General features: G+C 40.4%; 1 protein-coding gene across 1 annotated transcript in view; it reads left to right on the top strand.

Annotated features, from left to right (window-relative positions):
* LOC141140366 (plasminogen-like) overlaps window positions 1–13,218 on the top strand; it is a 198,208-nt gene extending 184,990 nt beyond the window's left edge. Inside the window, exons 17-19 of the mRNA XM_073627454.1 lie at window positions 4,682–4,788; window positions 9,210–9,355; window positions 11,985–13,218. Of these exons, the coding sequence (XP_073483555.1) occupies window positions 4,682–4,788; window positions 9,210–9,355; window positions 11,985–12,146 (415 nt within the window). The 3' untranslated portion in view covers window positions 12,147–13,218. The remainder of the gene's footprint in view (window positions 1–4,681; window positions 4,789–9,209; window positions 9,356–11,984) is intronic.
* The last annotated feature ends 3,176 nt before the right edge of the window (window positions 13,219–16,394 follow it).

Raw genomic sequence — 16,394 nt, 5'->3', positions numbered from 1 at the left:
TAACCCTCTTGGGCATGGAGTTCACAGGAGCTTCACAGGTTGACACTGGAGTCCTCTTCCATGACGACATCACGGAGCTAGTGGATGTTAGAGACCTTGCGCTCCTCCACCTTCCATTTGAGGATGCCCTACAGATGCTCAATAGGGTTTAGGTCTGGAGACATGCTTGACCAGTCCATCACCTTTACCCTCAACTTCTTTAGCAAAGCAGTGGTCATCTTGGAGGTGTGTTTGGGGTCCTTATGATGTTGGAATACTGCCCTGCGGCCCAGTCTCTGAAAGGAGGGGATCATGCTCTGCTGCAGTATGTCACAGTACATGTTGGCATTCATGGTTCCCTTAATGAACTGTAGCTCCCCAGTGCCGGCAGCACTTATAAAGCCCCAGACCATGACACCCCCACCACCATGCTTGATTGTAGGCAAGACACACTTGTCTTTGTACTCCTCACCTGGTTCACGCCACACACGCTTGACACCATCTGAACCAAATGAGTTTATCTTCCAGTAATCCATGTCCTTAGTCTGCTTGTCTTCAGCAAACTGTTTGCTGGCTTTTTCTTGTGCATCATCTTTAAAAGAGGCTTCCTTCTGGAACGACAGCCATGCAGACCAATTTGATGCAGTGTGCGGCATATGGTCTGAGCACTGACAGGCTGACCCCCTCACCCATTCAACCTCTACAGCAATGCTGGCAGCACTCATATGTCTTTTTCCCAAAGACAACCCCTGAATTTGATGCTGAGCACGTGCATTCAACTTCCTTGGTCAACCATAGCGAGGCCTGTTCTGAGTGGAACCTGTCCTGTTAAACTGTTGGCCACCGTGCTGCAGCTCAGTTTCAGGGTCTTGGCAATCTTCTTATAACCTAGGCCATCTTTATGTAGAGCAACAATTCTTTTTATTTCAGATCCTCAAAGAGTTCTTTGCCATGAGGTGCCATGTTGAACTTCCAGTGATCAGTATGAGAGAGTGATAGCGATAACACCAAATTTAACACACCTGCTCCCCATCCACACCTGAGACCTTGTAACACTAACGAGTCACATGACACCGGAGAGGGAAAATGGCTAATTGGGCACAATTTGGACATTTTCACTTAGGGGTGTACTCACTTTTGTTGCCAGCGGTTTAGACATTAATGGCTGTGGGTTGAGTTATTTCAAGGGGACAGCAAATTTACACTGTTATACAAGATTTACACTCACTACTTTACATTGTAGCAAAGTGTCATTTGTTTAGTGTTGTCACATGAAAAGATATAATAAAATATTTACAAAAATGAGAAGGGTGTACTCACTTTTGTGAGATGCTGATATATATATATATATATATATATATATATATATATATATATATATATATATATATATAAATAAATATACACACATATATATATATATATAAACACATATATACACAAACACACACAGTATACACACACACTCGTCACTGGCTCCTCCCGACCGGTTTCATCACTAGACACGTGACTTTTTCAAAAGTCACGTGTCTAGTGATAAAACCGGTTGGGAGGAGCCAGTGACGAGCAGTGCTTTGTGTACACTGTTGGCGTGTGAGGAGATCCCAGCTGTTAGCTGTATGCATCTGACCTTATCATATGTGATTTATTCTGCTGAAAAGTGTGAGTGAAATTTTTTACCCTTATTATATAGGGATTACATATCACACTGCCTGCGCAATGGTCTTTCTTTCTTTGTTGTTTCATAATGCGGAAGTTCTTTGAAAGCCAGAAGCCAGCCCATGCTATTGAGCAGCTGAATATATGAGCACTATCACTGGGGATTACTCATTGAAACCTGTCTATATTCATCAAATCACCAAAGACATTATATTTTTCACAGCAGTATGCTGTCCTATTGAGATACTATGCACTGTGGTTCATCACATTAATATATCTTATCTTAATTTTCTCTTTATAATTGTGTTCAATAATTTATTATCATATTGTTATTTAGTTATAGGATTTTGTTATGGTGAAGGATGTTATGTTATTTATAATAGGCTCTATTTGATTATTTTGCACATGATTCACTGATTAATCATTAAGAGATCACACTGTGTTATTTTGGGAGGTTAATATTAGCGCATTATACATTTTGAATATATACAACACTTTTTGTGTGATATCAGTTCACATACACAATAATTGCAGCTATATTATTTGGTCATCTTCTAGTATTTGTCACTTATTTATTTATTTACTAGTTCATATCAGCGCTTTAGTACACTTTTTACTTCCCAGCTGTTGTCGCCTGTCTCTTCTGCACAGCATCCGCTTTCAACCAGCTCTCCTCTCGGTCCAACAATGTCTGGTTAAAAGTAGGTTAAGGCCCCTTTCACACTTGTGCGACCTAAAAACCGTGCAATTTTGATGCAACTAGAAGCAATGCCTGTGTAATCTTGAGGTCTATGGACCTCAAGTTGCATCAAAGTCAGACCAAAGTAGCGTAGGGACTACTTTGAAGTCACACAGATATGAACGGTACTCATTGGAAATCATGGGGTATGACTTGCCATGCGACTTGCAGTCCCAAGTCGCAGGATGAGTCCTGCAAGTGTAAAAAGGGGCCTAAGAGTCACAAAGTCTATTACTGAGAATGGCTGAATGCCCCATGGTCTCCTGAGGGCTCCGCTACATGCATTCTTGTCCTCTCCTCTCCTGCCTGGTGGGTCCACCTGGTGGATGATCTCATTGGTTTTATGGGCAGATCACAATTACTTACTGCTGTGGTATTATCTTCCCTGATGAAGAATGTGTTATAGTTATTATTCGAAACACATTGGATGTTGCCAGTTGAAAGACTCACTGCAAAAATGACATATTTTACAGCAGACTGCAACTGGGTGTACCACAAATGCCAAGTGCAGGATATGTGATCTAGACACTTTTATGGATATACTGTATATTCTCTAAAGCTCTTTTTAAAGTAACACAGGTTATGTGGTGGATGTTTTAATAAGTATAAAGATGTGGGTTTCTGTAGCTGTTAAAAAAGTTGATTTGTGTGTGTACTTCTTCAGTTGCCGACAAAGTCCCATTAGAGGGTTTTTTCATCTTTTAGCAAGAGACCAGACATGCTTGCCATTTCTTACACACAGTGTTGGCCATCCCTTTCAACCATAGCCTATTGACGATTTATTAGAGTGGATGAGCCACCATGGGTCACCTCCCCTCCCTGAGGCCAAAAAAAAGTTGTTTTTTTTTGTTAATTTTTTGGAGACAACTTTAAGGGCCTTTTGCCTCTAATCTGAGGTCTAATTTCTGAGCAAGATCCCTTCAAGGGCTTTCTGCCTGGCTCTCAGGCCTAAGCTACAAAAATAGCCAATTGCCATCCCACCACATGAGAGGGAAGACAAAATTCGTCACTATGAGGAGGTGTTTTTAGGGAGCTTGTACAAACCTTTTTTTGATGATGGCAGAAAAGCCTCTGTTACCTGTTGCAACCGTTCGCATCAGAGCATCTAAAAGAGGTGTTGCAAAGTTTCTTCACTCCATAGCACTCAAATGCACAGTTTTTTTTTATGACGGTCAACGAGTATATTGGTATTAGTTTGGACACCAACATCTTCAGAGGTCAAAAAGGACTACTGGGTGTCTAAGATGGATAAGTGGCCAGAGCTTGAAAAACGTGCTGGAGGTGCTGGCCTGCTTTCTGCAAATGTCTTATCAGAAATGGTATTCAACGCAGCTGCAGGGGTGGTGAATGACAGATGCATCTGTATATGCACAGGCAATGGTGACTGCCTGAACTTTATCAAAATGAACCATGCTTCGATCGTAGATGCCTTCTACATTCACCTGGCAATTTCTGCCTGCAGCCGAGTTTCTTTGTCTGAGACAGAGTACATATTAACATAATTAAGAACACACACTGTTCCTGCCAGATGGCAGTGCTACTGCTGTTATTGCATAATGCTAGCACTACAGTGTATCTGTAATAATTGCAATTTCTAAATGAATGGTATCCACCAGTCCCAGTGTCTACCTAGCCAATTCCTCGCACAGCCCATATAACCTTCAAGTGACTTCTAGCTGACATTTCAGGCTCATTGTTGCTCCTGTCCAAATGTGGTTGAAAAACTGTAGCCGAGGGATGACACAAATTCTTTAATTCCAGGACAGCTATTTGCTATGGCAATATCATGCCATGAAAATGGGTGCTGCGTTCTACTTTTTAACCAGCAAACCCAGAGGAGAGTGTAGGATATGTTTTTTGTATGTGACTGACTTTTGGTCAGTGTGTACAGCAGTCTGTTAGACAGAAGCTGGTCTAACGATCGGCTTTTGTCGAAGGGACATGCTCAAAAACCAGCATCTGATCAGTGCTTGCAGCCATTGGCTGCGAGTGTTGATCAGTATATTCTGGCAAGGGGGAAATCCTCCATTAAGAATACAACAGCACGGAGAGGAGATTGTCGCACCAACTGTGTTGGTACAGCAATCTGTCAGTTTTATTTATTTTTTGAAACCACTGGGGGGTTGAAAGAAATGCCAAATGTTTGTGAATCTCAACCTTGCGTGAATTGTACTGATCAGTGTTAAATAATAAATTGGCATTTCGATTAGCCTATATCTATAAGTATTGCTAAGATTCGATTTTTCTTATAAATTTTCAAATTGTCTATTGGTAGATAAATCAGCTCATATGTTTATTTTATAGCCCAGCTTTAATCACAGATGAAGTTCTCCCTGCTTGCCTACCACCTGAAAATTATGTGGTGCCTGACAAGTCTGAATGTTATGTAACAGGATGGGGCGAGACACAAGGTAAGACCGATGTATGATTAGCATATTAAATCTCAATGCTGTTCTATTACACATTTTACTGAGATCACATAAAAATATACAACATTGCTGTTTGCTCTAAGGCCCCATTCACACCTCCAAGTTCTGGAGCTTTTTTTGTAGCTCAAATTGATTAGATTTGCATGTTTTTGGCACGTTTTTATTCACATAGAATTGATTGGAAGAATTTTTGTGCATTTTGTCACGTGTTTGTACATGATTTTCTGCTCAAATGCAAAAAGGTAAAAAAAAATTGTAATATATGAATAAATAAATGTAGAATAAATACACAAATTAAAAATCATCATAAATAAATAAAATAAATTAATAATATGTAATACAAAATAAATAACTTCAAATCTTAAAAAATATATTAAATACTTTATTATTATTATTATTATTATTAATAATAATAAAAAAACCCAAACATAAAAACAAAAATAATAATAACAATAATAATATAAATAATAATAATTTATTTATTTATTTTGTGTTAGGGTGTTTATTATTATTTTTTATACTAATAAGACAATAAAATATTAACCCCTATTCCTAACCCTAACCCCAACTCCTAATCCTAACCTAACCCTAACTCTAACCCTAACAAAAAAATAATAATAAGTAAATAATAACTAAAAAAAAGAAATAAAAGCTGATGGAAAAGCTAAAAAAGCTGAAAAACTTAGCAACAACTGATGCAACAGATGGTAGTTTTCTGATATAGCATACTGAACAATGACATTACGTCCATGAACAAATAAGCCACAAACAAGAAACTTATTTTACAGGAGATTAGATTTAGCCATACATTAATGTCAGCTGGATTTCTAGACAGAAATGATACAACCAACAATAAAGCAAAACCGGTAAGGATAAAGAAAGATTTTCCAAAAAACTATGGGTGTATCATGCACAGCTCAATGCTATCACTGAGCTACCAATACTGCCCACCGCCAACTATGGATAAGGCACATGCTCATCTCATATTGAGCAGTTAATACTGCTGAGTGGTGTTTTTCAGAAAGGTAAACATGTAAAAGATAGGGGGAACTAAAGATGAGAGCAGTGAAGAGGGGGTTGTGTGTAGAGGTGGGAGGGTGAAGAGTTTAGAGTTGAGGAGGGGTTTAAAAGTTAGATGTGGATGGGGCTGAACCCTGCACTCTGTGCATTACGCACTCCTGAACTCTGCACTCTGTGTGTAATGCACCCCTGAACCCTGCACCCTGTGTGTAAAGAAATCCTGAGCCCTGCACCCTGTGTGTAATGCAATCCTGAGCCCTGCACCCTGTGTGTAACGCAATCCTGAACCCTGCACCCTGTGTGTAATACAATCCTGAACCCTGCACCCTGTGTGTAATACACTTCTAAACCCTGTGCATAGTGCACTCCTTAAAGTGATACTAAAGTCTCAGTTTTTTCCCTGGCAGCCGAGACACTCCTGCAACATTGCTGGGTCGAGATTGGCTCAGGTAAGTATTAGGGGTGCTGCTGCACACAGGTGGTTTTTATCTCAATGCATAGACTGCATTAAGATGAAAAACCTTCTGACATTACAACCACTTTAATCCTTTTACATTTTGTGTAGCACATTCCCGACCCCAGCCACCCTTTTGCTTTACACATGCATGGTTTTATTTAATAATGCCCCTTTAAGATCCTCCCACTGTTGGAGCACTGAGTGTCTCTGAGCTGCGAGTGGACATAATTGTAACATCATCCCGCACAGCCTGTCTGTACGTGGCTCAGAGACACGGATGGGGCCAACAGTGCTTACAGAGATTAAGCGTTGATTCCTTGGTGTCGGACTGACACTCATCTATTGTAAGTGCATTACTCATGGATATTGAATAAATTTGAAGCATTTTGCACTATGGGCACTTCTCTTCCCGCCTTTATACATGTATGAGAGATGATGGTGGAACTGGACGATAAAGATTAACCTGTAATATGCTGGGGAGGATTTTTCACCAGGCTGGATAGTTTGTGTGTGTGATTGAACAGTGTGACATTACCATCTTTTGAATCTAGTACAATCTTATTTTTTTATGTTGTGTGCTGAGGGAACAGTCACGTGGTGCTTTGTGGTTACAGAAGAGTATGGATGGTACTTTGGAACATTTCTTTTGCACCACAGCAGGTTTGGTTAAAACACACCATTTATGAACTGCACATACACACTTGATATGAACTTTGATTTTTTTGGACAGTAAGAATTCTTTCAGTTCTGCGTGGACTTTATGAATTTGATATTTGAATCGGCACATGTATATATATTGTGAGAGTGAGAGCCCCTGTCTTAGTGAAAATGTGTGTAAAATGGACACAGGACTCTCAAAGAAGCAATTTGAGAAGTTCCAGTAAAAGATCGGTGAGAAGAGAAAACTATGCTTTAAGTTTTCTCTGGATTTTGTAAGTCTCTGGATTGGGGCTGGAAACTTGAAGACTTCAAAGAGCATTGGGAGGGATGGAGTCTTCAGTCATGTGTCCAGGTTTTCCAGAAGCTCTGCAGGTTGAGTGTGTGTGTCCAGGTGCACACACTCGTTATAAGGCAGAGCTGAGCATAGCTCAGTGTGTGTGGGAAAGGAGTTGGTGTTGGAGCAGTTGCTGCAGACAGGAAGGAGGTGTGCTACCGTTTAAGAACCCAGGCAACATCCTTGAGACAGTATTCCATGTGGAAGATGTTCCAGGTCAGTGGACTGAGAGAGTTGGGGAGACCATAGCTGAGACAACTGGAAGAGAGAGTCGAGGGGATCGTGAGTCTTGGAGGAGTGTGGAAGCCTGGAGTGTCAGGAGAGCCCCTTCCTAAAGGCCAGGAGTGGGCCTGTGCAGCAAGGAACTGCGCCCAAGGCTGAGCGAGCCTTAAGAGCCAGGTGGATTGGCATTTTTCATGTCTTTGGGAGAAGAACCCCTGTGTGGGAAACCAAACATGTGTGTGAACTTTCATCTTTATGTTACTTTTAATAAAAGTGGGCTACCATGCCCTTAAACCTTAGTTCCTGTTGGCTGTGAACTCACACGCATCTATCACTGAGCTAGACATCCCCCAATGTCACAATATTTGTTACATATTTTTGCACATGTATGTTTATTTATCCATTTACTGATGTTCTATTGATGAATTTTTGAGTCCACGATACCTTGATTATAGAATTTAAAATTTTAATTATATGAAATTTTGGGATTTTTGTTTTAGAGATATTTATAAGGTCACACATAGCGCGGTTACACTTTATGTATACTCTTTTACCCTAGGTTCACATGCATACAGCTGCGGTTGATGCATTGAGAAAAAAAACGGTATGGGGTCCCCCCAACCTTACCAAGCCCTTTGTGTCTGGTATGGATTTTGAGGGGAACCCCATGCTAAAATGTAAAAAAATTGTCATGGGGTCCCCCCCAAAATCCATACCAGACCCTTATCCGAGCATTCAGCCAAGCAGGTCAGGAAAGGAAGGGGACAAGCGAGCGCCTCCCTCCTGAACACATGCCCTCAACAGGGGGGGGTGCTTTGGGGCAGTGCTTGATGATGGATCTACGGGACATTGTTGTTTGAAAAAAAGGACCTGTCAAAAACTGCCTATATATATATATATATATATATATATTATATTCATTTTTTTTTTTTTTTTGTGAATGAGTAGAGGTGCTATGTACCACATACTCATTCACATGGGGGGGCTTCCAGATTCCAGTCCCCTGCTCACAGATTCCCACAACCACCGGCCGGGGTTGTGGGGAAGAGGCCCTTGTCCCCATCAACATAGGGACAAGCTGCCTTGGGGGGCAGAGCACCCCCTGCCCAAAGCACCCCCCATGTGGAGGGCATGTAGCCTTGTATGGTTCAGGAATGGGGGGGGGGCACTCACTCGCCCCCCCTTTCCTGACCTGACAGGCTGCGTACTTGGATAAGGGTTTGGTATGGATTTTGGGGGATCGCATGCAATTTTCTTTTACATTTGGCGTGGGGGTTTCCCTCAAAATCCAACCCTAAACTCTGTGCATAATGCATTGCTTCCCGGCCTACTCCTTAACCAGCTATTTACAGTTTGTTATGGAGAAAAAAAAAAAATGCATGCAAAAACGCAACACTTGCGTTTTTAGTGTGGGTCCATTGAAGTCTATTACACGCAAAATGCAATCTGCTGCGGGAAAAAAGTCCCTGACCCTTTTCCAAAAATGCATCAGCTGAAAAACACAATGTGAACCAGTACCATAGGAAACTATGTTAAATGGACTTTAGTGCATTTCTGCAAAACGCACTAAAAATGCATAGGTGTGGACCTAGTGTTAGACAGGGCATTGTATGCATGATGTTGGCATGAAACTCGGGTAAATGGTGTTTTGGACCTGTATGGTTTAAATTGTTTTAGCAAGTCTGCTAACAAATTTGTAATTTATTCCAGGCACTGGTAAAGCAGGAGTGCTTAAAGAAGCTGGTTTCCCTGTCATTGAAAATAAAGTATGTAACAGCCCGGAATACCTTAATAACAAAGTGACAAGCAGGGAGCTGTGTGCTGGCAACATCCATGGAGGAATTGACAGTTGTCAGGTAAGATAATCTAACCTTTGCTCAGGTAAAGTAATTGTAAATGGCCCCCTTTTTTTTTTTTTTTTTTTTTTTTTTCATAAAATCTACTTGCTTTGTGAAATAGTTTTCCACAGATCAGCCCTGAACCTCCTCTTCTGAGGGCCCCTGCCAATGTTCCAGGCTCCTCCTCTTCTCAGTGTGCCCCCATAGCAAGCCGCTTGCCATGGGGGCACACCTGCAAGCTTGCTCCTGAGCCACGCTGTGTACATCTATGGACAAACACAGTGCAGCAGTGGGAGCCAATGGCTCCCCCGCTGCTGCACGAGTCTATGTGAGAAGAGGAAGACAGGGAAGAGAAGACCTAAAGCTGGAACGCTGACAGGCTCAGGTAGGTGTTTGGGGGTGATGGGAATTAATGGGGTGTTTTACCTTATTGCAGGGAATGCATTAAACCAAGGCTTTAGAATCACTTTAAGGTGACAATAGATGGATTGAAGATCAAATGGTTCAGCAGGGACTGGCGGAATTATAATCCATATGTGGTCACTGCAGTTGAACAGACGTCAATCTATCGATCAACTTTTTTCAACTGTCCACTCAATCAATGGCTGATCTATGTACTTTTACAGCAGGGTAGTACCCCTGCCGTCAGAATACAATAGCACAGTGAGGCGGATTCCCCATTTTCCCCCCCCCCCCCCTAATGTTTGGATGGGGGAATCGGTTCAGGTTTTTTTTTTTTTTTTTTTTTTTCATTTAGCCCGTTGAGTGAATGAGAAAACTGAACCATACAGGTATATATAGCCAGCTTTGGATGCCCTGTAATTGGTGCAATGTAACGTATTTACAAAATGACAACTGTAATTTACCTTCCTTTAAAAGCAAAAAAGGAAAATAACATTAATCTCAGTGTTGCATATACAGTATGCATAAATTACTTACAACAAATATTACTTACAACATTAAATTTTAAAAAAATCATCAAGTTTGGTGAAAATTATGCAGATAATCCAATAAAAAGTCCCAAATTGTCATATGTAGTTATAGGTGCCTGACAAAACAACATCCAAACATTGGGTAGGGAAGGTGTACTGTGAACTAAGAGGTTTTAGTATACACTTCCAATTTAATATGGCATTTTGTTGCATTGTACCAACCTAAACACTGCAAGCAGCGTTCGACATTCACCTCAATAGCATTGGGCTTGCTGGAAAAGGACTGCTTGAACACTGGCCAAAACAATGTAGGTGCCATTTTCATCCAGCACCCATGTGAACATAAAAATGTCACAGGTTTGAAATGAGGACCATTGGAAGAATTGTACACAGCTTTAGTTCATATAATCCCTAGTGATCATTTGCAACATGCAGAATTATTCAGATACTTCACAAACTAAACACCAGTGGATGTACACAAGTTCGGTAGTTCTTGTGTTTTCAACTTTTGGATTTACAACCAAGAGAGCTAAAGCCCCTGGTAAACAGCAGAAACCCCTGCTTGGTGGACTAAACTCAGATTTTTTTTTTTTTTAAACAAAGTACTATTTTTAGACCAGTGGTTCTCAACCTGGGGGTCAAATGATGATTTGCCAGGGGTCACCGAATCCTAGGCTGTCCCTGAAGCCCTCACCACTCTCCCAGCCTTTTTGCGGCCGCCCAGCAGGGCTGTCCCTGGAGCCTGTGGCCGCCAGGCTGGGCTATTCTTGCAGCCCGTGGCCGCCCACTCACCCTCTTCGTGCCCATCCATTCAGTTCACGGCATGGCTGGGGGGCAGAGACCAGAGGTCAGCTAACTGGTGAGGAATGTGAAGTGGGCGGGGCTGGAGGAGACCCTATCTCCTGATTTTGGCATAGGTGTCACTGCTACGAAACACCACAAAGTCGGAGACACAGTGAAGCAGGAGACACAGTGAGTAACACTACCTGTGATTATAGTTGCCATTAAAAGTCCCCACCATGGTTCTCAGATCAGCGGATGACCTTTATCAAGAACACCTAAGTCGGTTGATCAAAACTTCCCCCAGCACTGCCACTCTTCCCATTCCCCCCACCCCTCCAAGAGAAGGAATAAAAATAGATAATACATGGAAGGGAGAGGAAAAGAGGGGGAGGAAGAATAGGAGAAAGAACAAGAAAGACAGTTAGAGAGCGGGATGGGGGGGAAAAAAAAACAAGAAATAAGGATAGAGAGAGATAAAAGGGAAAGAAAGGAGAACAAAGAGAAAGAAGTGGTACATGCTAAAATGTACCATAAGGGTTTTAATACTGTACGAGTGGAAGGGACTCAGGGAGCGCTAAATGGGTTAGGGGCGCAAATTACTTGTCTTGCCTTGGGTGCTGACAACCCATGCTACAAAAATAATTTTACTCTTAGGGGTCCCCACAACTTGGGAAATTTTATCAAGGGGTCACAGCACTAGAAAGGTTGAGAACCACTGATTTAGACAGAAGCATTGTTTGTTTTGGTTTCACCCAAATGCCAGATTTGTGCATTTTGTAGCTGCATCTTCTCGACCCTCCAAAGCCCAAACAATTGGGGAAGGGACTGGAAAAGCTCCTGCATGACAAGAAAGAGAGGTCACACTTCTTCATAGAAACAATTTTTACATCTAAATGTTTACATAAATTGCAAGTATTTTTTCTTTCTTACAGGGTGACAGTGGAGGACCTTTGTCTTGTTTTGATGGGGAAAAGTATGTTTTACAAGGAGTAACCTCGTGGGGTCTTGGCTGTGCTCAGCCCATGAAGCCAGGTGTATACGTACGGGTGTCTCGCTTTATCAAATGGATTGAACAGATAATGAAAGCAAATTAATGCATCAACCGTGCTTATGTTTTATTATAAATGAACAAAAGAGACTGATAAGTATCTCAAATATAACAAAAATATACTTTTTGTCAGTTGGAATAAACTGAAAAGTAATCTCATTTATTACATACGTGTTGTTTTCATTATCATTTCTAAAAGTGTATCTCCAGGCAAAGATCATTTTCTCCTTCCAGTTAGGGCAAAAAAAAAAAGGCAGCTCTTGTTACTTTACAGAGCTGATCCCTGGCCCTGTCCTGCATAGATTCACCAATCTAGCACTGCTTCTCCCCAATGGCTCCCGCTGCTGCTAAGTCTCCTGTGAAAGATGAGAAAGAAGTGCAGCGCTGCTTCAGATGGATACAGCACTGGATCGAGTTCAGGCCCAGGTAAGTATTTAAGGAGGGGCTGGTGGGAGCTGAAATTAACCACTTGACCTCCGGAAGGTTTTACTCCCTTCCTGACCAGAGCATTTTTTGCTATCTGACACTGCGCTAGGTTAACTGATAATTGCGCAGCCATGCAACGCTGTACTCAAACAAAATTGTTTAACTTTTTTTCACACAAATAGAGCTTTCTTTTGGTGGTAGTTGATCACCACTGTGATTTTTATTTTTTGCGATATAAATGAAAAAAACGAACATTTTGAAAAAAAAAACATCCTTTTTTTTACTTTTTGTTATAAAAACTTAGCAAACTTAAGCTCAAATTTTGTCATAAATGTTGTACCAGAATGTATTCAGCCACATGTCTTTCATAAAAAATCCCAATAAGCGTATATTGATTGATTTGCGCAAAATTTATATCATCTACAAACTATGGTATAGACTTTAATTTATGATATATATATATAATATATCTTACAGTAGATATGAAGGCATGTTCTGTCCATTATAGGTATTTTTGTTGTTTTCCTGGAATATGTTTAGGACTTCCTTTCTGCCACCCTTCATGATGTTCCTTGAACAGGATGATCAAGCTGCAAATGTTGTTTATTGGAGATTGCAATTCAATTTTCAGTAGTTCACGATCACTTTTATTTGTCTTTTAAATTTCATTAAAAAATTATTTTTCTTTTTCATCCTATTTTTATTCATTTTTTTTTTTTTTTTTTCAAAAGACCTTACTTTTACACATTGCTTTACAACAACCAAAAATCATACACACTTCTTCTCATTTTGACCATACAGCATATTTTTATTAGTTTACTCATTACTCATCAATTTTGTTTTTCCAGTCATCACTACATTACATTTCTTTATGATCATCTATTAATTTGTATTCTCTATTCTCACTAAAAGATTTTTCACTTCTTTCATTTTTAAACCTTATTTCACATTTTCCAATAATTTTCAGCATTATTCCCCAACACTCACGCTTTATTTTTTATCTTACTTGTCACATATTGTCAGCTTTCCTTTCAGTTTTCGATGTATTTCCCCTATTTCTCATTTATTCACCTCATCCCCTTAGTCATTGCACATGTTCACCTTCTCATTTTCACGGCCAGTGATGCATAAGTTCTTCCATTCTGCCTCTGCCATTCACCTTTATGAGTAAACCGGTGGGTTGGGCGAAACATGTCAGAGGACATGGCGTGTGGAGTGGTGCAAGGCTGAGGCCAGCTATTATTTGTTAACCACAGACTGGATAGGGTTGAGCAGTAATTTTTTTTCAAGTATGCAATACATTACTGGATGGTGATATTTGTCACCAGCACACCATTCCTGAGTACCAGCGGGACTATATACACTTTCTTTTTGGCTTAGAGCGGCACTGCAAGTATTAGCATGTCATTGTTTATTAAGGCGTTACAGGTTTACTGTTAAAGAGTTTGTTACCCCAACATTTCGTATTCCTGATACGTGCTTGCTGTACCATGTACTTGTATGAGAAAGTGTCCTGTTCTCTTTGTATTGCTTCCTTTGTGTGAAATCCCTGGTGTTCCTGCTAGTCCCCTTGCTTTCCTATGAAAAACTGACAACATTAAGCAGGAGAGCACCCTGTGGTCAGTTCTCTAGCTATGCTGGGAACTCAGTGTGCTTTCCTCCAATAATCAGACATGTCCTGACACCCCCCCACACACAGCCTGTCACCGGGAAGCTCAGTGTCCTGCTGCTTCTCTTCCACCCAACTCTTATGCAGCTGAGAACAGAGGGAATGTGATCACGGGGGGAAAAAAGGTGTTTTTAATGTTTTATATCTATACAAACATGTTTTGCCTTTAATTTCTATTTTAACCACATCGGCCCAGGAAGATTTTACCCCCTTCCTGACCAGAGCAATTTTTTGCGATTCGGCACTGCGTCGCTTTAACTGCCAATTGCACGGTCGTGCGACGTTGTCACCAAACTAAATGGACATCTTTTTTTTTAGATAGAGCTTTCTTTTGGTGGTATTTGATCACCTCTGCGGTTTTTATTTTTTGTGCTATAAACAAAAAAGAGCTACATATTTTTGGTAAAAAAAAAAAATTTGCAATAAGCGTATAATGATTTTTTTGCACAAAAGTTATAGCGTCTACAAAATAGGGGATAGATGTATGGCATTTTTATTATATATATATATATATATATATATATATATATATATATAAAAATTTATATTTTTTTTTAAATATCGTGACTGCAACATTATGGCGGACACATCGGACACTTTTGGGACCATTGTCATTTATACAGCGATCAGTGCTATAAAAATGCACTGATAACTGTAAATGACACTGGCAGGGAAGGGGTTAAACACTAGGGGGTAATCAAGGGGTTAAGTGTGTCCTAGGGAGGTGTTCTAACTGTAGGGAGGATAGGCTACCACTGACATAACAGCGATCACTGCTCCCGATTACAGGGAGCAGTGGATCTCTTTCATGTCACAAGGCAAAACAGGGAAATGCCTTGTCCCTTGTGGAGTACACTTTCAGTGTGGAGTCACAGTCCAGAGAGAGCGGTGTGGGGACGCTGAGCCGGGAGCTGTCGGATCCATCCATCTTGGAGGTCAGGAGACACACAGAGGCATCAGGCATTTACTTACCTCATTCGTTAGAATGCGTCATTCTTATGATCTAGAGATCATCTGCAGTTGATAGATGCCCTTTCACGTCCTGTTGGATCATCAACCTTAAAGCGAAGTAAATCTAAAAGCCCATCTCCCTATATAGAGGTAGGATAAACTAAGGAACCCCACGGTAGTGGAAAAACAAAAAGCCCCCACCTGAAGAGTCAACCCTCACATATGAGGAGTGGTATTTTCTCTGAATAAATTGGGGTATTTGAGCGGATCACCTGGTCTGTTGGAGGAATACCTGAGAGCCCAGACACAGTGCATATACCCTAAAGAAGTGCCCATAGATTGCAGTGGAGATCCTTGATCATTATGGATGCAATTTACTTCCATAATTAAGGTGAGAGTTTTGGGAGACTTTAGCACTAAGAGGCCATTCACAAAACACCTAGGAACATACATGGACATTTTTAAGTGTTTATATTCATCCAACATCAGCCCTATTGGATCCAGCAATCTGTGAAGACGGCAGAAGTTTTAACACCTTATTCACCAATTTAGAGGACTTTTAGCCTCTATTTATTTATATTTTTTGTATTTATTCATTTTAAATCATTTTTATTTCTGTGATGGATTATTACTTCACGTAATTTCAGAAATTTCTTGGACACTTCATTGCAATTTTGCACAATTATATTTATTCACTTGCATAATTTTGGACAATTTTGTTGTAATTTTTTTGCACATTGTATACCATATTCACTATTTACTCCACGTGGAGTTATTCTTTTTTTTTAGTGATTTATTTATTGGGTATTTTATAACAATCTTTATTACAGTGATATTTATGATATTTTTTGTGCAAGATCACTATATAAATTTATTAACTTTACCTTATTACCTAACCATTGTGCGATGCTTACCCAATGTGTAATATTTGTTTTTATTGTTCATGTGGTGACTGCACTATTGTTTTGAAGTGTATAAAAACCTGTATTTATGTTCAACAAAGTCAGTACTGTGGTTTTTACCTGAACATTTTGTCGGTGTATGATGCTTGGAGTAAAGGGCTGGTATTAGCTATCAGTCTGCTGGAAGGGTTTGTTGGGCAGGAGGCACCCAGGCAGGGTTCCAGGCCGTCTGTCACAAGCGTTCTTTCATAACTTCATGCTGGTGGTCACTTATGATACCCTTATGAAAAGGTACATTTCTGTATAGAGTTAACTCAAATGCATTACATACTATTGATGATGTTAG

This window comes from Aquarana catesbeiana, linkage group LG04 (genome assembly GCF_042186555.1).
Source record: "Aquarana catesbeiana isolate 2022-GZ linkage group LG04, ASM4218655v1, whole genome shotgun sequence".
Lineage (NCBI taxonomy): Eukaryota > Metazoa > Chordata > Amphibia > Anura > Ranidae > Aquarana > Aquarana catesbeiana.
This window is presented reverse-complemented; position numbering and strand designations above follow the sequence as displayed.